At 49.3% G+C, this 25,483-nt stretch overlaps 12 protein-coding genes across 12 annotated transcripts; 6 read left to right on the forward strand and 6 right to left on the reverse strand.

The window, feature by feature from the left end:
• Positions 1-53: 53 nt before the first annotated feature.
• CONPUDRAFT_129082 (4A 4B type thioredoxin-like protein) lies at positions 54-779 on the reverse strand (the record flags this gene model as incomplete). Its single annotated transcript, XM_007774110.1, has 6 exons — positions 54-79; positions 133-202; positions 250-277; positions 343-390; positions 447-490; positions 567-779. 6 exons carry the CDS (start codon positions 777-779, stop codon positions 54-56), a joined length of 429 nt encoding a protein of 142 aa, XP_007772300.1.
• A 1,222-nt stretch (positions 780-2,001) lies between these two features.
• CONPUDRAFT_75768 (uncharacterized protein) lies at positions 2,002-3,866 on the forward strand (the record flags this gene model as incomplete). Its single annotated transcript, XM_007773727.1, has 15 exons — positions 2,002-2,203; positions 2,259-2,313; positions 2,365-2,381; positions 2,439-2,485; positions 2,545-2,619; positions 2,671-2,758; positions 2,815-2,859; positions 2,921-2,975; positions 3,035-3,050; positions 3,107-3,187; positions 3,240-3,304; positions 3,360-3,429; positions 3,483-3,530; positions 3,586-3,633; positions 3,687-3,866. 15 exons carry the CDS (start codon positions 2,002-2,004, stop codon positions 3,864-3,866), a joined length of 1,092 nt encoding a protein of 363 aa, XP_007771917.1.
• A 308-nt stretch (positions 3,867-4,174) lies between these two features.
• Positions 4,175-5,963, reverse strand: CONPUDRAFT_146091 (uncharacterized protein; the record flags this gene model as incomplete). Its single annotated transcript, XM_007774111.1, has 11 exons — positions 4,175-4,475; positions 4,534-4,582; positions 4,632-4,866; positions 4,924-5,052; positions 5,103-5,162; positions 5,348-5,376; positions 5,498-5,526; positions 5,671-5,685; positions 5,738-5,757; positions 5,810-5,854; positions 5,897-5,963. 11 exons carry the CDS (start codon positions 5,961-5,963, stop codon positions 4,248-4,250), a joined length of 906 nt encoding a protein of 301 aa, XP_007772301.1. The 3' UTR covers positions 4,175-4,247.
• A 2,686-nt stretch (positions 5,964-8,649) lies between these two features.
• CONPUDRAFT_157198 (glycoside hydrolase family 28 protein) lies at positions 8,650-10,518 on the forward strand (the record flags this gene model as incomplete). The annotated part of the gene is made up of 15 exons (XM_007774112.1): positions 8,650-8,851; positions 8,913-8,967; positions 9,021-9,037; positions 9,095-9,141; positions 9,195-9,269; positions 9,323-9,410; positions 9,472-9,516; positions 9,573-9,627; positions 9,690-9,705; positions 9,760-9,840; positions 9,892-9,961; positions 10,024-10,085; positions 10,141-10,188; positions 10,239-10,286; positions 10,339-10,518. 15 exons carry the CDS (start codon positions 8,650-8,652, stop codon positions 10,516-10,518), a joined length of 1,089 nt encoding a protein of 362 aa, XP_007772302.1.
• A 630-nt stretch (positions 10,519-11,148) lies between these two features.
• Positions 11,149-12,207, forward strand: CONPUDRAFT_62072 (NAD(P)-binding protein; the record flags this gene model as incomplete). Its single annotated transcript, XM_007773621.1, has 4 exons — positions 11,149-11,698; positions 11,757-11,909; positions 11,962-12,113; positions 12,166-12,207. 4 exons carry the CDS (start codon positions 11,149-11,151, stop codon positions 12,205-12,207), a joined length of 897 nt encoding a protein of 298 aa, XP_007771811.1.
• A 62-nt stretch (positions 12,208-12,269) lies between these two features.
• CONPUDRAFT_139096 (uncharacterized protein) lies at positions 12,270-13,228 on the reverse strand (the record flags this gene model as incomplete). The annotated part of the gene is made up of 4 exons (XM_007774113.1): positions 12,270-12,678; positions 12,727-12,775; positions 12,834-13,056; positions 13,126-13,228. The coding sequence occupies 4 exons, from the start codon at positions 13,226-13,228 to the stop codon at positions 12,421-12,423; spliced, it is 633 nt and encodes a 210-aa protein (XP_007772303.1). The 3' UTR covers positions 12,270-12,420.
• Positions 13,229-15,708: 2,480 nt separating this feature from the next.
• On the forward strand, positions 15,709-16,362 carry CONPUDRAFT_32584 (uncharacterized protein; the record flags this gene model as incomplete). The annotated part of the gene is made up of 4 exons (XM_007773544.1): positions 15,709-15,925; positions 15,993-16,080; positions 16,136-16,214; positions 16,270-16,362. Coding segments are annotated over 4 exons (477 nt in total), but the record flags the coding sequence as incomplete, so codon positions are not given.
• Positions 16,363-16,552: 190 nt separating this feature from the next.
• On the reverse strand, positions 16,553-17,834 carry CONPUDRAFT_167999 (uncharacterized protein). Its single transcript, XM_007774114.1, has 4 exons — positions 17,509-17,834; positions 17,358-17,445; positions 17,213-17,291; positions 16,553-17,162 (listed from the first exon to the last, which is right to left on the reverse strand). Exons 1-4 carry the CDS (start codon positions 17,735-17,737, stop codon positions 16,809-16,811), a joined length of 750 nt encoding a protein of 249 aa, XP_007772304.1. The 5' UTR covers positions 17,738-17,834; the 3' UTR covers positions 16,553-16,808.
• Positions 17,835-18,834: 1,000 nt separating this feature from the next.
• CONPUDRAFT_168000 (uncharacterized protein) lies at positions 18,835-20,265 on the forward strand (the record flags this gene model as incomplete). The annotated part of the gene is made up of 3 exons (XM_007774115.1): positions 18,835-19,444; positions 19,501-20,041; positions 20,096-20,265. 3 exons carry the CDS (start codon positions 18,835-18,837, stop codon positions 20,247-20,249), a joined length of 1,305 nt encoding a protein of 434 aa, XP_007772305.1. The 3' UTR covers positions 20,250-20,265.
• Positions 20,266-20,452: 187 nt separating this feature from the next.
• CONPUDRAFT_157204 (uncharacterized protein) lies at positions 20,453-20,788 on the reverse strand (the record flags this gene model as incomplete). The annotated part of the gene is made up of 1 exon (XM_007774116.1): positions 20,453-20,788. The coding sequence occupies one exon, from the start codon at positions 20,786-20,788 to the stop codon at positions 20,453-20,455; it is 336 nt and encodes a 111-aa protein (XP_007772306.1).
• A 746-nt stretch (positions 20,789-21,534) lies between these two features.
• On the forward strand, positions 21,535-23,236 carry CONPUDRAFT_75775 (uncharacterized protein; the record flags this gene model as incomplete). Its single annotated transcript, XM_007773728.1, has 4 exons — positions 21,535-22,132; positions 22,182-22,683; positions 22,736-22,845; positions 22,911-23,236. 4 exons carry the CDS (start codon positions 21,535-21,537, stop codon positions 23,234-23,236), a joined length of 1,536 nt encoding a protein of 511 aa, XP_007771918.1.
• A 485-nt stretch (positions 23,237-23,721) lies between these two features.
• On the reverse strand, positions 23,722-24,553 carry CONPUDRAFT_75776 (uncharacterized protein; the record flags this gene model as incomplete). The annotated part of the gene is made up of 4 exons (XM_007773729.1): positions 23,722-23,916; positions 23,970-24,018; positions 24,069-24,303; positions 24,541-24,553. The coding sequence occupies 4 exons, from the start codon at positions 24,551-24,553 to the stop codon at positions 23,722-23,724; spliced, it is 492 nt and encodes a 163-aa protein (XP_007771919.1).
• Positions 24,554-25,483: the final 930 nt, after the last annotated feature.

Below are 25,483 nucleotides of genomic sequence, written 5' to 3' on the forward strand. Positions count from 1 at the left end.
TGGTACATGGTCGTGATAGGTCGTACCAAAGTCGGATGAATGTCCGAGTACGATCAGTACCGGTACCGCGTCGAGTAGTCTAGAAACACTGTCAAGCAAATGAAGGAGGGGAAGAAAGCAGCAGAAACGTACCCTTGGGGGAGACGACCAGACCTCTGCCCTTGGAAGCACCGCGATAAACAGTCTCAATGATGTCAATTAGCTATGAGAGGTATGAGCAAGGTCTCGAGGAGAATCAAGGATGCTGACCTCTTGTTTATTGTCCATAGCCCAATTACTATGCAGGTGCGGATTGGGTGATGTTCAGCAACATGTATGGGCAGACGGGAGGAAGGAACGTACATCTTATTGTTATTACCAGTACCCAGATCAATCATGATATGCTTGTTCCTGTAGTGAGAGGGATGAATACCAGGCGAAAGAGAGAGCAGGGTCACAGGACGCACCGATAGAAGAACATGACCGTGCATGGGTCGTACAACTCGTACATCTGCAGTCGCAACGCAAGCCCCGCCCGCCGCCACCCAGTCAGCTATGCCCGTTCTCAGTAACACCCGAGCACGCACCTTTGTGAAGTCAGGCACCTCGGAGATATCGACGAGGTAGACGACGGCAAAGTTCTGGATCTTCTCGGAGACGGAGTAGAGTGTCTCGTCCATCGTCATGCACTGCGCGTCCCAGTCGTGCCCGAACCGGAGGACGACGATGCGGTCTTCTTCGGAGAGGATGGCTTGATCGACGTGCCAGCCGGTGGGGAGATGAGGGAGGAAGTAGGACATGGAGGAGGTCTAGAGGAGAGTGGGTGGTCGTTACAGGATTACGGCGCTGTATGCGCTTGAGACGAGACCGCGAGGAGGCGATAGCTAGCGGCCAATAAACCCGTTCCCACGGTCCGAAGTTTGCGGGCCAGGTTCATCGCACTTGACCTCTTTTCGCTTGCCTTCGATGTGCATCCATTGCGACCCGCCGTATGACGCAGCTTGCAGGTTTATCGAACCTTCCATCCTCTGTAATTATCTCCCTTTTTTGTCTTCTGTCCGATCCAAGAACGTTGAACCGCTGGGCCTACTTTTGAATGCACTTGATCCCCGAACGGCCGAGAAAGAGGCATGGTTTTCATCGTTAGGCTGCTCTGGTTGGCTAGCCACTCTATGAGGTAGATCCACCAACTATATGCGTATGTATACGTCGGCCACCGACGGATGTCACGGAGCGTCAGGCGGTCCGCGCGGCCCACCAGTGCCACCACAGTACGGAACAGATGCATCAAACCGAAGTACAAATGTGTATGTCACTCAACCCTCGTCTTCTAAGAATCTTAAAATAACAATACTGTTCTCAAGAAACCTCCCAGGTAGACCATCGTGAGGACGTGGCGCATTACAAGCGAAATGGCAGCATGAGGTGCATGTCAGACGCGGTGCTTGTCTTTAACGTCGCGTTAACAGAGATCCCTGCAAGCAAATCCTTAACGACTGTGCTAACCCCACGTTCGAGAACAAGCGTTCAAGCTTCTTTCCCCACATCATCTTTCGCTGTCGGTGCTCGTGACGCGCGGGGAACAAACGCATAGAAGCTTGTTGGAACTCGTACCTGGCTCATGAGAAGAACACAGTCCGAAGAGCCGCGGGGTTGCTCTCGCCATGACAGCTTCATTTTCATCAAAGAAATGCATTCGTGGAAGGGTACGAAGAATATACGGTGGAGCTCGTCGTTCTCACTACGCAAGGTTTCTGATCTTGAAAGACACACTCGGCAGCGAAAGGCAAACGCACACTATACGCAACGCTCTTTATTCAATCTCGGCTATTCTCGTGTCTTTTCCTAGGACGTGGACGTGGAATTCAACCATTCCTCGTCTCTACCATTTACCCATATTATCCCGGGCCGCTGGACTGGTTCCAGGTACAAAAGGTACTCCCAATGATCCGGGAAGACCCCAGCGAAGCTAGCTTCCCTCGTTCGCTACCATCACCTCCTCTTTCCGAGTCTTATCCAGTCATGCTAGCTTGGACCGCTCTCGTGGCGCTTGTGCCTTACGTCCTCGCAGCGCCTGCTTCGAGCGATTGCACGGGCACAATCTCTTCGCTCGATGACGTCGCCGATGCGGTTCAATGTACGACTGTCAACATCAACTCCTTTACGGTCCCTGCGGGCGAGACATTCAGCTTGTCGCTCCTACAAGGAACTACCGTCAACATGCGTAAGTTTTCGATTAAATGGTCGGATTGTTTCATACGTTGATGTTTGATCGACAGAGGGCAATGTCGCATTTGGGAATGAGACGTGGTCGGGACCGCTTTTCGAAGTCACGTAAGAGTGTGTTCAAGTTTGAACCAAATGAAAGCTGACCTTGGTGTGTAGAGGTGATGATATTACATGTGAGCGAGTTTCCGCTCGCGTTCAGGCTTCTTCCTTGACGTCTCGTTGAAATCCAGTTAATGGGAACGACTACATCTTTGATGGTGGAGGACCATTCTACTGGGTACGCTTTCCTATTCTGTACTTGTGACTTCCGCGCTCACTCGCAACGAAACCTCACAGGATGGTCTGGGTACGAACGGTGGTGTCACCAAGCCTCACCCTATGATGAAGGTTGAGATCTCGGGAACCATGACAGTATGTTTTCCCGTTATTTCTCTCGGGTACCAACGTAATGTTACTATCAAGGACGTGCATGTCGTCAACTCACCTGCTCAATGCTTCTCTGTGTCCAACCCTGCTGCCTTGACGATGTCTGGCACTATTGTCGATAACTGTACGTTTCCGTGTCCGGATCACTATCGTGTCTTACGCGTCTTTTGCTGCGTCAAGCCCAAGGCAACCTGCCTAACAGTAAGAGTAACGGTACTGCTGCCGGTAGGTCTTTGTCAAGTGCGACTCGATCGACACAGAGGGGCCGTCCTGATTCGTACAAAAGGCCACAATACCGATGGATTTGATGTCTCTGCGAATGACTTGACCATCACGAACAGGTGCATGATTATGAGCTTACCTTCCCTAAGTGCTGACTTTGCTTATCCTCATAATTCAGCACCGTCATCAACCAGGTAAGCATAAACCGCCTTTTGGTCCTCATAGTGACTTAGTGAGGGTTGCTTCACAGGATGATTGCCTGGCCATCAATAGAGGGACGAACCTTGTATTCTCGAATAACTACTGTGCCACTGGCCACGGTATCTCCATCGTGAGCCATCCATTCTCCGCGTTCTCACTATCCCTATTTACGTTGTTTCAAGGGTTCGATCACTTCTAACGTCATTGTATCTGGAGTCGTCATTTCCGGAAACACATGCTACAACACGTACGTCCAGTGCAGTTGCGTACGATAACGTGAATCAGGCTGAATGTTCCTCCAGGCAACAAGGTTTCCGTATCAAGACCGATGCCGCTGCTACCAACAGCACTGTATCCAATGTGACTTACTCGGTGAGCGAGAAGTCTGATAAGATACCAAGAGGTTTCCTAATTCACGAATCTAGAACAACAAGGCAACTGGTGTTTATGACTATGGCGTTCTCATGACTCAGGTTCGTTGAGATCCTGTATAACGTTTATTTGTATTGCTTACCGTGAGTCAAAAAGAGCTACCCCGCGTCGTTCGGAACCCCTGGAAATGGCGTCAACATAACCGTGAGTCGTAAACGTGCTATTGTCGTGCGAGCATCCGCTAATGATTGATGTAGGACATAAGCTTTACTGGAGGTGCTACTACGATTGAAACCAACAGCAGTGCCACCATGGTGGCAGTCGATTGTGGCGAGGGCTCGTGTGACGGCACTTGGGATTGGTCGGGCCTCACTGTTAGCGGCGGAAAGACGGGCGCTATTGACAATTGTACCGTCATCACTGGATTCACTCAGTAGATGTAGTCAGAAGTTATTTTGTAAGTTCCTGTATACTCACGTACCGAGACCTTGTTTGGTGTTTCGTGGGCCCCGAGGTCGTCTGGAGAGCTTTAAGAGGGATTGATTTAAATATATGATGTTGTTAAAGTGAGCGTTTACTATATTGCGCCCACAAATGCATATATCTCCCATCAACTCGAAAGATTGTGACCCTAAAGCGCAATACAGTACCCGAAGCCTGTACATGCATACTATACGGTGAATAGCTTCAGCTACATCTTTAAAAAGTGGATATTAAGTACTTATTATCGCATGTGGTTGATTACTGTAAGACCAGCTACGTGTTTCTTCACTACCCGAGGCATTCCACCGCTACCTTTTCATCGCACCCCATGGTTCCTACTTGGCGAGAGATGAAACCATACTAGCTCTAGCTATGGTCGGAAGCTGATAGAGCATGTCTGATGGTGTACGAGCATGCTTGATAAAGCTGAGCGTGCTATCTGCAGAATTGTCTCGGGAGTGCATGGGCTTCGACTGATGTCCACGAAAACTGAGCAAAAGGCGCGGCGCGAGTAGGTATCCTTGTAAACTAGCGAGTATGGCGCCGAAGGATGTCATATTCTCCTGCATTTCGGTGAGAGATAACCAAAAGATTGGGATATTGACATAGGCACGCGCTTACCTGGCTTGAATAACCGGATGCGATGATGATAGTGTCACACCCTACTGCACTGCACTCGGAACAATCAGATGAAGTCTACGTATTAGGAATAAACGTACACTGCAAAGTAAACGATGCTTTGCTCCATGAGCAGCTTTATCCAAGCGTTCACCGACCAGATTCCAATGTTCTTTCTCCGCTCTGCAGCATGTCTGTAATATCCTCCCAGGGCTAGAGACAGTAACAGAGCTTCGAAAACTACTCGCGGAACCCTCGTCATACTGACGAATGTCTTATAGTTCCATAAGTTAGACTCAACACAAAGTCGCATCAGCTGAAGGCTCTCATCCTCCTCTACATGTATTCTGTAAGTATTCGAGTAGTTAGGACATGTGACACGGCTGTACCAACCTTTATTCTCAGATGCAGGAATATATCCGACGATGTTAACCACGATAACGCCAATGAACGCGACAAGAATAAGCGCGAGGATTGGTTTGGATTTGGGGAACATGGCGTGAATTCGGAACACCATTATCGCTACCAGAGGCGGATGAGAAGACGCAGAGGGAGATGTATAACAAGCATACCATCGCTTGCAATGTATACGATGCAGTTTGACCAAGAATAGAACTGGCTGAGGCCAGTACCTGTACCGTCAAACGGGTCAGCCCTGTAAGTTATGGAAACTAGTGCCATGACACGCACAGCTAACAAGACATTAAGACACCCATTCAGGGATACAGTATACCAAATGAAACCAAACGCTCCGCGTACCTCTGAATGACAATATAGGGTAGAAAACTCGGCAGGAGATGATTAAAGGTGTACTTACCATAGTGGATAATGGAAAGGTGGTAGCAACTGGTGATGAAAACCGGTTACGAAGATGAACACTTTTCAAATAAGCGATCCTTACTTATGACTGCGCAGCTAGTGACGATGTCGGCCCACGGAATAGAATCCACAGAGTTAAGCTACTCACAAGATAATTACGATGGAAAGGTATCGACACTAAGATAGTTTAGCAAAGGAAGAGGAGTGTATTGATGCAACGCACAACGAGATAAAGCCATGTCACGAGCGTGAAATTTCGGCTCTGGCGGATCCGATTGGCAATTTACATACTTCGACACGGTGATCGCAACAAATGCTCACCCATACGCGATCCGTCTGCGAAGTATCAGCATGAAGGAGCATCAAGGTGTTAAGACATGCGACAAACCTCCCTGCCTAAGGTAAGCGCTATTCAAATACTATCAGTAGCACAGTCAATGTCTGTTGTCATTGAACTTACACCAGTCGTAGATAACAATGGCTGCTATCGTCGCTGAGAGGAAGCCTTGAGGGTTCTCGTTCTAACCTTTATGCGCCCATTACATACCTATACAATAGCTACTTTGCTGGTATGCAATGATCGTGTCGTTTACCTGAGAAAGTGTCGTTGACATGATGTGTTAGCGTAGTAGATATGGAGAGGCGAGGATGACCGAGGGAACCTCAAGGGGAGAGATAACCGAACCAGCGACCAGATATACAATCCAGAGTTATCAGGCCGGGACTATGCCATATCCGAAGCATGCTGGTAAATCAAGAAGCTGTATCAAGATTAGTGTTTCGAGGGCTCACATGATAAAGCTGATCTCTGGTGTGGGTACTCGGCGTTCATTTATAAATATGCTGAAACCATAAACCGAGCCCAATGAACCTGGATCATTGATGATAAATCGTTCATCCATCGGTACCAACTTGACTGTCATAGATTGAACATCAGACAGGTGAATACACAAGTTTGGGCGCTGAATATGAGCGCGATGCGTGGATGATTTTCTTTTCCCTAGGAGTTAAGTGAGGTCTCCAAGCATTGCGATCAAGCATGTCGGGTGGTCCGTCCGCAGGCAATGATAGTGCCTGTCCAAAACTAGAACTAACATAGATAAAGAGCTCCTGACGTGAGCTAGCCGTGGAGAATCAACCAAAAGTTTCAGATGGTAGCTTATCTGCACCAAGAGGTGTCGTGCGCCCGTCACAGTCTTGTGCGATCTGGATGGTGGCCGAAGAGGGCATACTATGAATGAGCTGGAGCCACCACCAAGCATGTTCTGCCCTCCACCTGTCTGCTGTCACGCTACACCAAAATGAGGGTGGCGAACATCATCTCCAGCGCTTCGAGGACCGTTGCTCTGGGCTTGTATCGGTTTGGACGTGAGAGGGAGACGCTGCACAGTGCACATGTCAAGCGCATATATCCGGTCGGAGTTTGAACGTTCAGTTGAAGTTTTGCTGCCTCGGGTTTCATTAAATTTCAACTTGGCTTGGCCGCCTAGCACTACGCAGAATGACTAGCTTACGTAGGGTCTGCCTGGGGGAGACCACTTAGCCTTGTACACATGGAAGACCGGAGCACCCTGGACTTGGTGCGTGGAACTGTAGGGAATCGCGTAGTCGGCGGAGTTAGGACCTGGCGAGACCTGCTATACTGATCTTTGGAGCATACGAGCACCTTTCTGGAGGACTTGTCCCTGACATTCCGACGTCGAGCTCTAGTAGTATGTCTGTGAGATTTTTCAACGTAGTCGTGATCCCCCTGACGCTTTTGACTTGTCTGCTGTAGGCCTGCTCTTCTACGTACCTATAGCAGAGTGAGGTGGGACTCGGATGCGCTTGTTGCAGATACGTCATCGAGATGTTGCTCGGCTCAATACCGGCCCGCTTGGGCCGCTGCGACGTTAGACACCGTCGTAAACCCACCTTCACAGACTTCTATGAATTCAATGCTTTTCGTGAGTCCATCTGACTATCTGACACGTCAGCTTGCTCTATCAGAAGTCAACAGGTAGCTCGAGGTCGTAGAAACAGCCTTTCCTTCAGTTAGGATATTTGACGCTACAACGTTGACATAGAATCCAAGTTCGATTTTTTCAGGCATTGCATGCCGTTCGTCATCTCTCTTCAAGCCTGCAGCCCGATTCCGGCAAAACTGTACCCGCACGCCTAGCGTCCCGTCGATCGGTAGGTGTGCTGGGGTCACGGGGTTCACGTTCAGCTAGGTCCGACATAATAATTAGTAGAGTAGCGCCGCGCGGTGCGCAGCATGGCCCGCTAGTACTACCGTGTAATGGACAGTTGAATGACAGTCTTCATTGCAAAGAAGTGGGGTACAACTACATCGAGTACAGTAAGTATTTAGCGCGCGGAGCCGTTAAGCAACTAGATCAAGCCTGAGTGTAACGTTGCTAACGAGCAAGTGCAACTCAGACGGGTCAAGACCTTGACAGTCGCAGGTTGACTGATGTTAGAAAAGACCTAAGCACTCGGCTTGGAGGCATCCACTATTCTGACAAGAGGAATAGCATATTACCGTGACCAGTCACTAGTCATTAGTCAACTATGCTTCACTGATAAAGAATATCGAAAGGGATATCATTAGATTGCGCATACTGCATTGAACTTACCCGGTATACAAGTGCGGTGAGCCATGGTGTCCGCACGGAGTCCCATAGACAGGACAGGGAAGAGAGATATTAAAGCATACACGTTTGGCCCCTGCGTGCACGTCGAATTCAATCATCGCTAAATGTGTACTACGTGAAGATAAGAGGAGCCCAAAGACCTCGGCCTCATCGCGTTGGGGGATATCTGAGCTTCAAAAACAAAATTGAAATGGTAATAAGCGTGCACGGTATTTCAGGCGGAGCACCAATTATCACGTGATTTGCGCAAATGCCAGTTTTTGGCGGGCGACTCGGTAACACGAAGTTGATCTAAGACCCACTACCTCCGGTAGCGGGAATATCGTGGAACTTTGTAGCTTCTGAGCTCACCCTGAGTATCTATGGACAAGGACATCATGGAAAAGCAAGGCGCCCTTTAACGTTGCTTCTACACGATGCTTCGCATCTGATGATCAGGTCATATCTACAATAAAACCGAAGTTACACCTCGCGCAGGACGGTCCGCTGCCACATGCGTCGGTCTTTTGTCTCCAGGCGGTCGACGGACCCAAGCTTAATGTGTTGATTGCTTTACACGGTCACCCCTCAAGCATATACTCCCGGGCCGCTCAAGTCATATAAAATGCTATTCAAGCCGGAGAATCCTTGTGAATATTTCTCGCTCTCGACGTCTCACCTAACCATGATTACTTGGACCGCACTCGTAGCACTGGTTCCATTCGTCGCTGCTGCCCCAGCATCCAGCGATTGTACCGGCACGATCTCTTCGCTCGACGACGTCGCCGACGCAGTTCAGTGCACGACTGTCAACGTCAATTCGTTCACAGTCCCGGCTGGCGAGACTCTCAGCTTGTCGCTACTCCAGGGCACTACAGTCAACATACGTGAGTTCTTGGATGTCTATAGAAGTGGCAAGATGATCTTACAGTACATCGGGGGACTCAGAGGGTAACATCGCGTTTGGAAATCAAACATGGGATGGCCCGCTCTTTGAAGTGAAGTGAGTCCGCTTCCTTAGATTCCCGAGTATGACTCGTTGACATTCGTCCCTAGAGGCGACGATATTACATGTAAGTGAAATTTAGTAGAGATACTTCCAGAATTGACGTACAACGGCTTCAATGAAGTTAACGGAAACAACTACATATTCGATGGAGGAGGACCCTTCTACTGGGTATGATCAAGTCCCATGTGTCCTCCTTCACCATTTAACTGTAATCTTGACAGGACGGTCTGGGCGGAAGTGGCGGTAATACAAAGCCCGATCCTATGATGAAAATCGAGATGTCGGGCACCGTGACAGTGCGTTCATCCGACATATTGCCTCAGCTCTCACGCCCTTTACCCTCCATCAGAACGTGAAGGTCATTAATTCCCCAGAACGATGCTTCTCCGTCGATCCCCCAGCGGCCTTGTTGATGTCAGGCATAACGGTTGACAACTGTAGGTTTCCAACAAAACAAACATCGAGGCGTCTAATATATCTTTCCCTCGCCTTGTTCAGCGCAAGGAAACCAGCCAAATAGCCAGAGTGACGGCAAAGTCGCTGGTATGTATCTGTTGCATCCAGATTTGGGACGCAATGAACCTGAACTCTTTCTGAAGGTCACAACACCGACGGTTTCGATGTTTCGGGAGACGATATCACCATCACAAAGAGGTGCGTCATATGAGTAACTGACCGTGCGGTGCTCGGCGTTGATGTCATTCCGTTGAATCCAGCACGGTAATCAATCAGGTATGTGTCAGCACAAGGCGCGATTATGTCGCGCTCAAGAGTCTAATTATTCAGGATGATTGCCTCGCCATCAATAGGGGAAACAACATTGTGTTTTCAGATAATTACTGTGCGACTGGGCATGGGATATCGATTGTGAGCGCCTTGAATCTGTTACAGAGTCTGGTCGTTCATCCTAGTCTTCAGGGATCAATAAATTCTAACACAGTCGTGTCTGGAATGGAATCGTCATCTTTGGTAATACCTGTGAGGGAACGTGAGTCCAGGGTATCATTTGCTCTCACCGTGCAATACCTGACCGCCTTCTCAGTCAGCAAGCGTTCCGCATTAAGACCGATGCTGCCGCGACGAACAGTTCTGTTTCCAATGTGACATATTCGGTGAGTAAAACGCACACTCTCGGACTTTAGAAAATGACTTTGCTTTCGCTATCAGAATAACAAGGCGACTGGTATCTACGATTATGGCGTCCTCATAACACAGGTCCGTCCGTCTTGCGTCGGCCTATCTAGCATTATAATCATATACAACAGAGCTACCCCTCGTCATTTGGGACACCGGGCACCGGTGTCATCATTTCAGTAAGTCAATTGGTATGGAGTACCTATAATAATGCTCATGGCGTCCTCATAGGATATCAACTTCACGGGTGGCGCCACCACCGTCGAAACGGACAGCAATGCCACTATGGTTGCCATCGATTGCGGTGAAGGCTCATGCACTGGTACCTGGGACTGGTCCGAATTGACCGCCAGCGGCGGAAAAACCGGGGCCATTGATAACTGCACAGTCATCAGTGGGTTTACTCAGTAAGATTAGGTTGTGGTTCAGTTTTCATGTACGCAATGTGTACCGCAAAGCACGGGATAGTATATGATGCTCACTTTTGCTCATAGATTAAGTCAGTACGGTACCAATGCAAAGATTATATACCACTTGACGTCATCAGTGGAGGCGTTCTTGGCGTGCTAGGTGCTGCTTGGTTTTAACTTGTTTCGTTTCTTTACGTAGCTCGCAGAAGTCATTCTGTGATCACTGTGACATTTGAGCTTTATGTAAGGTTTTTGAGGCATCCTTTTCAACGATACATCAGTCATGCAAGCAAACCTCTTGGGGAAACGCGACTTCAAGCTCCTTCAATCGTGACCATACATAGTACATACAGTATGGAGCGTTGACGCGTTGACGGCTAACACCGGTTAACATTAACCGAACGTTGGCCGGCCCTACCTCTGATCAGGGTTTCAAGCGCACGCCCTAGCTTTTGCTCCGGAGTGGATCCCAATATTCGACACCACATCCGGATCATGACCGCAGCCATGACTTCAGCCAGCGCGCCCTTATGAAACATCTGAACAGATTTTTAAGACTTAAAAGCCACCAGGTTCGATGATGACGGCGCCTGCAGACCCCTCCAACTTGCTTTGCTTTCCCATTTCCGCTATGCGCGAAAACTCTAAACTCACCCTCTCTAACCTCTTTAGTGTAGAGGACATGGTCTGTGTCGTAACTGGTGGCGGTACAGGTATTGGCCTCATGATCACTCAAGCGTTTGCCAACAATGGAGCGAGGGTGTACATAACCTCTCGACGACAAGACGCTTTGGAGCAGGCCGCCCAAAGGTGGGGTTCTTCCCTTAGCCATCCTAAGGGCAGAATCGTTCCTATCGCTTGTGATGTTACATCCAAGGAGTCCATTCAGCACCTCGTTATGGAGGTTGGGAAGCATGAGAGTCACGTTGACGTGCTTGTAAACAACGCAGGTTACGCAGGCGATGAGCTGAACACCGACAAAGGCGACTTCTCTGCTGAAGAGCTATCTCAGGAGCTTTTCAGTCAGGAAATGGAGGAGTGGGAGCAGGTATACCGGACGAACGTTGCAAGCTACTTCTTTGTGACAGCTGCATTTATTCCACTGCTCAGTGCTTCTACGAGAGGCGAAGAAGGAGACAAGTACAGATCTACGGTGATAAATATTTCGTCTAATGCCGGACGTACGCCCCATTTCTTTCGCTTGCTTTTCTGTTCTCAACCCTGGCCTTATCTGGGTAGTGACTCGACTCGCTCAGAAGCGCTTTCACTATACGGCATCGAAGGCTGCCACCATACAGTTATCCAATCTCCTCGCGCACGAGTTTAGGAGAAGCGCTGTCCAGATCCGAGTAAACAACATCGCTCCGGGACTTTTCCCTTCCGAGATGACCAGTGCGTTTATGATGATCTCCGCTTCCTGAACTATTTATTTCATGAATTATAGCCGGTGATTCTAACCAGGGCAACAAGTCAACCATACCCACAGACTCTGACAGAATGAAGAGAAACCAGGTTCCTGCAGGTCGTTCCGGTCGCGAGGAGGACATAGCCCAAGTTGCCATCATGTTCGCCGTAAATCAGTATCTTTTCGGACAGGTTCGGACACTTTGTGTGCCTTAATTCTATCATGACTAACAAATCTCGTTAGACTTTGGCGATTGATGGTGGCTGGCTACTAGAGCACCCTTGAACAGCGCCACAGACGCTCATGTCGAGACATATAGCTTTGTATCATTACGACTAGATGTTGGGATATGAAGTTTCAATGCGTACGAGGCTAAACTACATACAGCGCAAGTAGTTAAGTGAGCGAGGTATCATGTACATATGGGATAACCAGCTACCAATCGATTCCGAACATTCTCAGCCCCTCTATTTACCTTTGATTGCGTAAAGTTCACATCTAACCTGTCATTGCATCCCATGTTACCACCGCTACACGCGACGACGCCCTACTATCCCGGCCGAGGCTAGGTGGTTGGGGAAGCGGGTAATCCTTTTCAGTCGAGGCGTAAGTGCTGATACCGAATGCGCTATCGGCGGAGCTGCCTCTTGAGTGCGCAGGTCTTGCATGATATGCGCGGAAACTGAGCAACAAGCGTGGTGCGAGAATGTAGTTCTGCAAGCTCGAAAGTACTGCTGGGAACGACAGCATCACGGTCTGAGATCACGTCAGAGGCGTTCGATATTGAGGGAGGGAAATGCCGACCTGTTGTGTGTAGGCAGACGCGAAAACAAGGGCATTGCATCCTACAACCCTATATTGTTGATAAGCTGGGTGTACAGCTCTGAATGTAGGATAGGGTTTGCACTTACACGACGAAATAAATAATGTTTTGTGTGAGAAGCAGCTTCATCCATGAATTCACGGACATGATGCCGATGGTCTTCTTCCGGTCCACAGCGTGCTTGTAATATCCGTACAAGGCCAGCGTCAACAACAAGATACCGAAGGCTATGCTTGGGATCCTTGTAACGTCGACAAACATCTTGTAATTCCACGTGTTGGACGTCTCGCAAACGTAGGCAACGTAAACATCTACGTCACTTCCTACAGTTACTGTAAGTTGAATGGAAGAAAACAGTATGCTAATTTAGGGTCACCAACCTTCATGCTCAGCAGCAGGCAGCAACCCGACGATGTTGAAAATATCCATGGCGATGAATGCAGCGACAAGTAGTACGAGCACAAACTTGGACCTGTGGAACATGGCATGGATTCGAAGGATCATGATAGCTGATTGATAGAGCGTTAGGCATTTCTCGAAGGAAATAAAGTAGTTCGATCAGTACCATGGCTAGCGACGGTAACAACGAAGTTAGACCAGGAATAAAATTGACTAATGCTCTGGCCTATCACCGGTCAGTTGGATAAATTATTGATACTGCGCAGGTTTGACGCACAGCTTATGCGCAAGCGCGATTAATCAAGAGAGAGCGTAGCCTGGCGCACGACAGATAAATAAGCTCACCTCTACAAGATGGGGAACTGTTAACAACCCGAAGTAAAGCTACAAGCGAAAGGCTTACCATCGCAGACAACGGAAGCGTGGTAGTAACTATCGATCAACTTAAGATCAGGAAGACAAACGTTTTAGATATGTATAGTCTCCCACTTAGGACGCCAGCTCTGCTCACAACATTAGCACACCAACGTGTTCTCACAAGTAATGGGCTCACATGATTGCAAGGATAGAAAGGTAGCGGCACTAAAAAAATTAGCGTACTATAGACTGCATGTAGGTGAGTGCAATTACAATAAAGAAAAGCCAAGACACAGAGGTCAGTTGCCGTTTCTGAGAGCTTGTCAGAGGTTGCGATGGAAATAAGATATATGATCTCACCCATACAAGATCAACCTTCTCAAGTCAATCCGCGTAAGATACAGTGTATTAAAAGCATTGAGAGCATTAGTTGGGATCACCTCTTGATCGATAGTAAGCACTGTTGAGTATGAATACCAATTGAAACCGATTAGTTTGGAATTCAAACTCACGGAAGTCATAGATGACTATCGTTGCGACCGCGACTGCATTTTTTGTTTCACCAGCTTGAGACTTTGAAATCGAAACAACGGTGAGGGATGGGCTTACCTATGGTGTAGCTACTGTCCAGATAATAGGTCAGTAGTTGGTCCAGTGTAATCTCGGACATGGTAACAGCAATCGATGAGTGCGGGGGGTAGCAGGTCCTCAAGTACACCAGTCCGCACTGATAGCGACTATAAATGAGACTGTATCGCTGAGCGCTCTTCTCAAGATCTATGCGAGGGCGGACGAGAATGGACATACATCAAAGCTAGATCTAGATAGACCAAGAACATGAACTCATTGCACAGGATGTTCCCTAGCATGACAGCTCAGCTATGTTAGAGTGTCGAAATGTCAGATACAAGACCTACAGCAAGTGCGATGCGGAATCACGCCTTCACATCGGGAGGGCGATTACGAACAACGTTACGTACAGTCGAGAATTCCTACCTCATACTTGCCGTACAATGAAAGAACGTTGAGTACTGGCTACACGGAAATGCGATACGGACCGGTGCCTGAGTACAAGGGACTTCTCGCTCCCGAAACGTTATGCATAAGGTGGGAGGGCGCAATCAAGGAGACCAGATGACCGACTTGTAGGCGCTTGTATGCGCGCCCTTCATCCCCATCGAGTAAAGCTATCGATATCGAAAGCTTGTTAAAAGCGCTGGTCCGTGGTCTGTGGAACCGTGCATCAGGTGGCGTCCCCGTGTTTGGTATCTGTGAGCCATATAGCCGAAACACATACATTCGAGGACTTAGTGGATGAGAGAGATGTTTGGACGCTAAGGATATCGTTAAAACGAGGGTGACAGCCCTGCGCAGCTGCAGGCGTCCGCTGTTCTCGGTTGGGGAATCAGCGAAGTCGAAACAAGGCTGCCACCATCTCGCCATTGTCATAGCATACTATTTGATGCGATGCGAAAAGATACCGCAAGCAAGTTGAGATGCTGTAGTACTGGAAGGAAATAGTCTAGCCTTGGGGTGTCTGCTTGGATGTCCTCGAGACTTGCAAGGGACGGTACGTGGCGTCGGCCTGATCCATGTAACCGAAGCTGTAACGTTACCATTCCGACAAATGAGCGGATATGCCCGGTCGGAGTGTAAATCGAATGCGTCGCTCAGATCGCCGCTCGGAACGCACCCAGTTGCTCACCATGTGCTAATTCACGACACAGGTCAGCAGCCTCAAGGTTTTCTTCGGTCTCAGAATTGCTAATGGTTCGCAGCTACTGCGCATACGGCGCTGGGACGCTGGGTTGTACATGGCACAACTCAAAGCGATAGGTCTCAATTGCAACTGCGGCTTTCGATGCGCCCAAGCCCTAGAACGCGGAACGCAGTCGATAAAGCTTTTCATGAGGTAATGTCAGTGTCATGATTGCGGTCAGTCCATATAACATGCATGTGTTTGATTGACTCCTGACATAAACAACCTCCAAGAAAGCGGCTGGAGTGAACGCTCCAGGAGCCGCTGCATTCCCTGCATATCGCGGCAACCCAGCTGATCACTTTTCAAGCTCCTAAGCCGACATTTAGGAGAGCGACTTCAGAGAGGGGTATCTCGCTCACCGGTCGCGCGAGCGACTTAAGATGCAAGCGGCTACGCAGCTTCCTCTGCAGTCATTTCCATCCTCTCTCATCCTCGTTGGTCAACCATGCAAAACCCTAAAGACGAAGTTCGCGTTCTCCTCACGGACCTCTGCACTGCGCCAAATGCGAAAGCCCTTGAGGGTATCTTCCAGAAGTATTACACCCCTGACGCGCGACTTTTGAACCCGGTCTGCCAGGCGGGGACTCGCAAGGGTATCCAGAACATCTTCGAGCTGTACCGCATCATGAGCCCCAACACTGAGGCTCGAACCAAGAGCGTTAGTGCGTATAGTTCTCTTCGCTGACATTGTTTTCATGGCGAGTGTTGATCATGCCGTCCGCGTCGCAGTGTACGACGAATCGACAAAAGTGGTCATGCTTGAGGCAGAGCATAACTTTCATTTGTGGTTCAGCCCCTTCCCTAAGAAACCTGCGAGGTATGTACGGCTTTTCTTGCTTCACGTTGATGACTGTGACGTCCTCCCCCGCCAGGGTGAACGTTCGACTCTCCTTGAAGGAGATTAATGGGCGCCTATTCATCTACCAACAGGAGGATCTGTACCATTGGGTGGTAAGTCACACTGATTCTGAATCTTACATTCCTGATAACTAACGAGATTGTTCAGGATGTTGCCGCTATGATCCTACCGCCCCTCGCACCCATTGTTGGCATTATGCTCGCTCTTTCGGGTTGGATGATGGGGATAATGGCGATGATCTTAACGTGCGTTGCCTCCGCGTCGCCGTTTGGATGTGAAGTTAACGATATGTGTAACAGGAGCTTGAGGATCACGGGAGGCAAGTATACCGGAGAGAGTACGAGCACCCAAATCCATCACGCTCTTGGAGTCGTCGAGACGAGCGATCCTGATAAGCGGGCTGAAAAGCTCGATCATTATGAGAAATCCAGGAACGCTGAAGGTCATGATTCTCCTCAGCCTGACATTACGGCGCACCTAAAGTAGATATGTTTATTGGACTACGTTTCTAGCAAGGACTAAAAACTACGCGTGTGTCTACCATAAATTCTGCAGTGGGGCAGTGTCGAAATAACGTGTTAAGCGTATATGGACAATAAAGATATGTACAAGTCAAATACATCGCGAGCGGTCTAACAAATTTCGAGTGCAAAACGATTATCGTAAATTCAGCTCGAGGACCCGACTTAGCACTGCCGGGGCAACTTCATTTCCCTCTCGTTAGCTTCACCGCTACTATCTCCAGACGCTGTTCGAGAGCCCTTGCGGCTCCTGCGCCCACTGCCACTCTCATCTATCTTGCCATTCCAATACGAGGATTCCGTTTCGGACGCATGTCTACTCTTGCGCCCGCCTCCGTTTGGGTGTGTAGGCGTCTCAGAGCGCCCTCGCGGAGCATTCGAAGCCATTCCAACAATGACTCTAATGGTGCCTCGTAGCCATGCGGAGAGAATAGCGCAGTATCCCATGATTATCGCCGAAATTGCCAGTAGGATGTGTACCAGAGGTGCGAGAGGCGGAACGATCGACGCCAGTGCGTCCTATTTGATGTGCTCGTCATGTGTTCGTTCAATATCTCTCAGATGCTTACTGATGGGTGGAAGAAGTCTTCTTGATCTTTGATGCGGAACTTTCCGTCTCGCTTCTGTAGGTTCATACGGATCACGGTCCTGGATGATAGTAAGGCACCCTGTTAGCATCATATCGCCCACAAGCACGGAGGTGGAACGGCTCACCGACACGAAGTGGGGCTAAACGGGCTGTAGTGTATTGAGACAGTCTGGGACACGTCTACATAGACGAGTTGGTTGTGTTCGTCGAAGGCTGTAGCACCGCACGTGTATGTTATCAGCCTAGCACGTTCTCAGTCGCCATCAAAATACGTACTGCAAGAATGGAACTTTGACGACGAAGTTTCTGCGATAGTGCAATACCAGTCAAATATACCTATAAGCCTTTCTCTCGAGGTTGCGCTGCTCTCCACAGCGACAAACGGGTGGCGAAAGGATGCGTCCTCAGTGTAGAACTTCTCGACAGTCTGGCGGGTGATGTACGGGGATCGCGATGTCGACAGGAGCTCGATGACGTGAGAAACCTCCTTAGCTGGGTCCTGCATGATGAAGTGAGCTGTAGGTGTCAAGTAAGGGACCTGGTGTGGTGGAGGTACGCGTTGAAACCGCGCGAGATCCACGTTCAGAAGCAAATCTCCAACAGTCTCCAACAATGAGCCTGTATTGCCTCCGAAGAGCTATGACGAAATCGCGTCTCAATTGGGTTTATCTTTCTCACGGGTCATTTCTCGGATCGTATGTTTCACCGCGACCACTATCGTCGATGTCGCAAGCACCACCACAGTCTTATGTATGTTTCTCTTCGTATTTTGCGTTATGATCACTTTCTGAGCCGCATGAACTAAACGACATTGCCTTTTATGATAGTTTGTGAAGACTTTTGTCGACCAATCGTTTTTGTCCGCTCCGTTGTCGTTGAGCCCACCTAGAATCTCCACGCTCTGGGATGGAGAGCTAATCCGTGGCTCACGCACTTGAAACTCTCCTGATACCTCAATGCGACGCATACAGCATCAAATATCACCAATTCATCGCTTCTTCACTGATTCTCCCGTATCGGCGCTTTCCTCGGGCTCATACTAGGGGTTTGCGTGACAGCTGTGAAAGAGGCCTTCGATCGAAAAATTTTCAGGGTGAAGGTTGTAGGCGCGTTCTGAGAAGCAAATGTCGTCTACGTTCCAGCTAACAATATGCATGGCCCGTTGTTCAGGTTCAATTGATGAGCGGAAGCGCATATCGTTGCACCGGCGCTCATCCTCCGGTTTCGTGTCCAAGTCGCCGCTCACATTCATACACGATCATAATACCCAGACATGGCGTTTCAGAAAAGTAGGGGATGATCTCGTTATCAAGAGACATACATCGTATGGCAATTGCGAGTTGAGCTGCTATAAGATCAAGGTTCGGTTTCTTTGCATTGATGCTCGGATCTCGCCGTACCTCGTGTTGATCTCTTGATCAACTGCGCAGAACGTTGTCAGAAGTTCCACCGGTGCGAAAAGTGGCGGCGTTGTCACGGCCAGCGGGGCTGCATCAGAGTGTGACGACGACTCAAATCCCTTCTGCCCATCTCTCCACTCCGTCCCTCGAGGACCGATAAAGCTCCTCATTCACCAGCCTGACGTCTTCTGTCACAGAGGAAATGTCTCAACAAAACCAGAACCATCACGCTAACCAGATCTTCTCACGTGCACCCATATACGAAACCATCTTATCTGAACTCTCCCCGCGCCAGCTGATCAGGACCTCCTGGGCTTGTCAGACAGCCCATGACGCGGTCCAGGCGTTCATACACCACGAATACGATGTCAATCGTCATCTCTCTCGGTACTTCTCCGATCCCCTAGCTTTCCGTTCTTTGCAGGCTCGCACGGGCACCCTTATCTCCGGGTCGAACGCGCTCCAGTTCTTGGACAGATCTCTCTACCCCGAGGCTGATTTAGACGTGTATACCCACTCCGGACATACCCTCGAGGTTCTAGACTGGCTGACTGAGAAAGCCGGTTATCGGTTCGCGCCTCCCGAGGACCGTCCAACAAGCTCGTTCCATGATATCGCGGGTTGGAGCCCGGCGCACCGGTTCACGTCCCAGACCTCGAAGCCGTCTGGTGACTACGGCGGCGTAAAGCTGAGGGGCCTCGCCCATGTCTTTCACTACATCAAAGATTCGAAGGATGGTGGCGAGCCACTCAGAATACAGGTGATGGAAAGCGAGGTGAACCCGCTTGGTACCGTTCTCTTCTTCCATTCTAGTAAGCCATCAAAGCACTTCATGTCCGCTAACATTCCTAATGGATAATGACTTTAGCCTGCGTGATGAATATCATCGCGTTTGACTGCGCATACTCTCTTTATCCCGTGGCAACATATGAGGAACGCAAGTCGTTGCTGACGATCGACCAGGGCGTGGTAGGCCCAGTAGAGAAATACACAGAACGGGGTTGGGAGTTCTGTAAGACGGACGTCGAGGACGCCAAAGACATCGGCAGCAAACCTTCCCTGTGGTACCCGGGAGTCGAGCGTTCGGTCCAGGACAGATATACGTGGAGAGTCCCCCTGGACGTGACCGGCGTTGCGCAGCGCTCTCCACCCTCCGTCTCCTCAAAAGCTGTTCCGTGGGATCCAATGGTTTCTAATACCTGGAAGATGATATATGTCAAGTTCTTCGGGCGTCTCGCCATGGGCGTCTCATGCGTCATGGTCAAGTCCATCACGTTCCGCTACGACTACTTCCTATCCGACGAAACGCTGGTCAAGGCCATGGTTGATTCCGGGTACGTGGTACAGCCCGATCGACAGAGTGTTGCGAGTCGCTTTGTCAAACTGGCTCGCATGGATGAATGGCCCTGGTAAGCCACCTGCACCGTAGTGTTCTGATGAACACTCTGACGGTGCATCAATAGGTTGGACGGAGAGCTACCTAGGTATTGCAAACAGGCAAAAGAAGAACTGGAGAGGCAGAAGTTTATTGGTTCGCGGGGTGTACGCAGGCTAGATGAAGACGTTCCTCGAGTCTCCCCACTCCCGAATTACTTCTCGTTTCCTGAGTCTCCCTGATTAAAATCTTTGTACGATCTACCTTTACCAATGCATGTTTCATCATCACTAAGTAACAGGTTCGGGGACGGTCAACACACGTAGAACTTAAGACGCATGGACTCTAACCTTCACGAACGTCCCGAGACGCTTTCAAATCCAGCTATCCTTCGACTCTGCTCCACACAACCAGCCTGCCTCCGTCTTTCCGTATAATCCACCCTTCAGTTGCAAACGACAGCATAGCTGGTGGTTCCGCTGGGGAGAGGGTGGCACTTGCCATCCGCAGGGATCTTGCCGGGGCTGTTCGTCAGCACGTCGCTGCAGCCTTCCCCGACGAAGTTGATGGTGCATCCACCGGCGCTGTGCACCTTGACGCCGAAGAACCCGAACTCGGGTTGAGGCGAGCAGGTCTTGCCGCTGCCGCTCTGGCTGAGAGGGGGGAGACCATCGCTGCAGTCGTTGGTCTGGTAGATGTCAAAGGACCACTGGGCGTCGACGGATGCCGCGACGAAGCTGGCGCCGGCAATAGCGAGGATGGCGGAGAAGGTGAAGTGCATCTTGAGGTGGGTGTGATGTAGAACGGTGGTGGTTTGTTGCGTGATGGGGTGAGCTAGCGGTGAGACTTGTCTGCCGTTCTCCTCAGTGGCATTCGTTTATGTAGCTTCTGACGTCTGCGCTGTCACGGTTGCCATCAACTTAGCCAAGATAATCATGTGGTGAACTCTGCGCGCGCACTTGCGCTTCGGCGATCATGTACGTCGCTATTGACAGGTCGAATTGCATCCGCGGAGGTCATTCCAGGGCCGCAAGACGTCGTACAGCGTGAAGACGACCTAGTCGCTCTCCTGAAACAAAGACTTGAAGCATGAACGTTGCATGGTAAGTCTAAGGCTCAATGAACCATGGTGAGGATGCTGGTGGAAGGCCGACAAACCTCAGTTTTCATCATCATCAACTTATGGTTGTCGGAGTCGTCGGTCATGTCAAAGAAGAGTGTTGGCAGGGACCATTCGTAATTGAATGGCCCGCAGCTGGAAGAGTCCTGCCGCCCAACATGGCAGCATGACAGTTGATGTCAGTCACCACTCTTGCGTTGCGTGGGCGCACTGGACGCGCTGGGCGGAGTTCAAAACCAAGCGCCCATCATACGGTCGACGGTCCGTATGTCTCATATGTAGTCTTGTGTCGTCTGCCATCAACCTCTGCTTGCAATTGATCTCCAAGAACGACTTTATCATTCACACCGACTTTCTCTGAATCTGCATCTGTTCTCCGTGTGTCTGCGTACGACCAGCAGAGCAACATGTCATGCCAGGCTCGTCTCGTGGAGGAGGTCTTCTCCCGCGCGCCGGTTTACGAAAACATCTTCTCCATGCTCTCCCCCGTTGAGTTCATCCGGGTGTCGCACACATGTAAAGTCATTCACGAGGCCTCTGCGTACTTCTTTCACCGCGCGTACAACATCAATCGTCATCTCTCGCGTTTCTTCGTGGACCCCCTATCCTTTCGTTCGCTCCAAGCTCGCACTGGGACACTGATCTCGGGCTCCATTGCCCTCCAGTTCTTCGATAGGACCTGCTACTTAGGGTCTGATCTGGACGTCTACACTCACCCAGGTCATACCCTCGAGCTTCTTGACTGGTTAACTGTAGCCGAGGGATACCATTACCAGTCGCGACCAGACCAAGCGGCCGACTACCGGAAGGCTGTCCCACGATGGGATCCCAAGCAGCCAGTGGGCCCCAAAACGATGTGGGACGAACCAGAATATGCCGGCGTAAAAGCTGTGCGCGACATATTCACCTTCATCAAAGACTCGAAGAGCCAGGAGGCACCGCGCAAAGTTCACGTCATGGAAGCGGCCATCAATCCATTCACCGCCATCATGCAGACCTACACGAGTAAGTATGTGTTCTTCTTAGCTTTCATTTTAGCTCACGTATCCTTCAGCATGTGTTATGAACCTCATTGCATTCGACTGTGCATACGCCCTATACCCCATGCCGACTTTCGAGAAGAGAGAAGCGCTAATAGTGAGAATCTTGAACGTGGATGAAAACCTCAAGAGCAAGTACGTAAAGCGTGGCTGGCGCACGGTCCTAATAGACTCCAGCAACCCCCGCTCCAGAAAGACCTACTGGCGACCTGGGACTGAACGCTCGCTGACGGATGCGAGGACATGGAGAATCCCGTTGGATCTCACTGGTGTCAGCCTACGTCCCCCTCCTTCCTCGCCCACGGTCAAAGCCTTGCCTTGGGACCCTATCATACCCAACACCTGGAAACTCCTCGTTTGGGAGGATAATAGCGCGATGATAGGCTCCTATGAGATAGCACAGTCGCCTTTCTTCCGCTACAATTACGTCATTGACGACTCCGAGCTCGCTGAGCTCCTGATATTGCCCAAAACCTTTGACGCAAGGTCATCGGGGAGCGGTCAAGAGCCGGCGTGGTAAGATTCCATCGCTGCCATAAGCTTTCTAGGTGTAGTAACGCCATCGCAGGCTCGATGAAGAGTATCCGAGGTACTATGAAAATGCTCGCCGACTGCTGAAGCTGAAGAAACTGTATCCACCACCCGATGATGATTCGTTCTGTTACACAATCGCTTCCAGTATGTATTCGGCTAGCATTCTATGCCACCATTCCCTGGAGCTTACACTTGTCTCTACTCAATAGACCGACTGGCTGCCATAAACTACATGGATGACGATGCGGATGAAAACGATGATATCCAGGCTCCAGCTCCCGCATCTGGACCCGCAGCTTCGACTTCTGTATATGGCCTCAGAAGCACGTTTGGTGCTCCTTCGTCAGCACCATCTAGGAGAGGAGGAACGACAGGCTCGACGCCATCACCCGCGACTTCGGCATTTCCCGTTTCATCATCTTCAAGTGGCGGTAATTCTGCTCCCCCTCAGTCACAACCTCCTACGCAGCAATGGCAGCCGATACAAGACAACGTTGCACTCGCGTTGCCTCGTCTTCGAGGCATGTTCAAATAGAGGGGTTTATAATATATTGGTAATTGGTATTTGTTTTTGTACCTTCACTTACTATTCTTACTGTCAATTATCGCTGGCTTTTAGAGCGCGTATAAGTCCTTTGTCAGAAATTCAGGATACATCTTGGCTGCAGAATGCAATGATGTTAGAACCTTTGAAAGTGCTGTACCCGCTACTGAATAAGGGATTTGGAGTTTGACTGATAATGGAATTATCGAGGATTTTGCATATCGTCGGTTATAAGTTGGCTGTGTCAGCAAAGTTGAAAACATGACAGCTCGTAATTCTGCGTATCAATTCTGGCTCGCCGAAGCACTCAGACGCAGGAGAAAAGCAAGTATGAGGATACATAACGATGCCAATATTTTACGTTGCAATGAATATGAAAGGACATGCATATTTAAAGGATCTTGAAAATGGTGCACTCCAAGATTTTACTCGTTTTGGAAAGAAGAGACATTGCACTCTGTACATCTGTTGGGTCTTTATGTGCATTCAAGGGGTAAATCCTTGTCTAATGAAGACCAGGTGGTGATACTCAAAGGATTATATGAAGAATTGGAGTCCCCACTGAAAATGACCCCTCCCGGACGATAGCTCCGAAAACTGAGTAACAGGCGAGGCACAATTATGAAGGGAACTAGGCTAGCCAGTACTGCTCCAAACAATAGCATCGTGGTCTATGATAAGGAGATAAGTTATGAGAAAAACGTGGAGATGTGAATAGGCTCACCTGCCCCGTAAACACAGCAGAAGCCATGACAATGTAGCAGCATAGGACACTACGTGGATGTAAATAAAGCTATCAATGATCCTAGAAACAAGCACGTACATCAAAAAGTATGCAAAGTTTTGCGTCACGAGGAGCTTCATCCACAAACCGACAGACCAGTGTCCGGTGACTTTCTTTCTATTTGCGGCATGCTTGCAATATCCCCATATTGCCAGACTCAAAAGCGAAGTGACAAAAACCAGCGGGGGAATCCTCGTGACTTCGGAATACGTAAGAAAATTCCAGGTATTGGCAGTTACACAGAGATTTAGATTGAGGAAGGCAATGCCTTCGCCTGAGTAGACATTCCTGTTAAACAGAGTAAAGGGACAAGGTAAATGATATCAACCTTCGTGTTCTTGTTCTGGGACTAATCCGACAATGCGAAATGACTCCAGTATCAAAACCGCAATTATGAGGAATGTCTTTATTCCTTTAGCTGCTGGAAACATCGCATGAATTCGAATGGCCATAATGACTCAAAAATACACATCAGGTACCGAAGATTGTTATATTTAGGACGGGAACATACCGTCAGCAGTCATGGTGACAATAAAGAAAGACCAGCTGTAGATGGAAGATATTACCGTACCTGTGCATCCGAAAAAAAATCTCCGTGAATTTCATTTATCGTAAGGACTACTACGAAACAGACTTACATCTATTCCGAGAGGCGTGTTGATGCATGGTAGGAGCAAAGTAAGAGTAGCACGAACGACTAGTATAAAATTTCGCTTACCCCTGCGTTGTAGCCGCTTGCTAAACGTCGGGAATGCAGTGTAGTGAAGGACCTCGTACCTTTGCAGATAGTGGGAACGTGGTCGTGACTACCGTTCATCTATCAGCGTAGCGACAAGGAAAAAACTTGGGTCGACCTACTCAAAACTGCACAGCTACATACCCTGTTAGAAGGGATATTCCTGATGCGCAGACAGTACAAACATGTAAGAGGCAATAGGAACGTAGCGGCACTGCAACTTATAAGACATAGCATCACAGATCTGCTTTTGGAACACACAATAAGGTAAAGCCAGGAGACGAAGGTCACGTCTCGTTTCTTATGACTCGATAAGCGGTGAAATATTCGCCCATCTTCTTAAAAAGCTCACCCATACAAGGACTACCTTAACGACGTGTCCATTTGTTAGCAACAAGACACGAAGATGGTTTTGAAGCGAACTTGAAGCGAACCTCTTTCTCCAGCGTGAGTACTAATCCAGACTAGGTCAGTTGAATTGGTACAATGTTCATAAGTTCATGTCTCACACCAATCATAAATGACAACGATTGCAGTAGCGACTTCAGAACTATCAGTTTACTTCACACCATAAGCTCGGCTTACACTTTACCTATGCAAAAGCTCGAGTCTGATATGTATACATAATAATCCTCTATCGATATCCCGCCGGTAGACATGATAGCAATACTGCGGAATTTGGTTGGTTGGTTGGTTGGGGGGGGGGTACGGGGTACGG

Source organism: Coniophora puteana, assembly GCF_000271625.1.
Source record: "Coniophora puteana RWD-64-598 SS2 unplaced genomic scaffold CONPUscaffold_11, whole genome shotgun sequence".
NCBI lineage: Eukaryota > Fungi > Basidiomycota > Agaricomycetes > Boletales > Coniophoraceae > Coniophora > Coniophora puteana.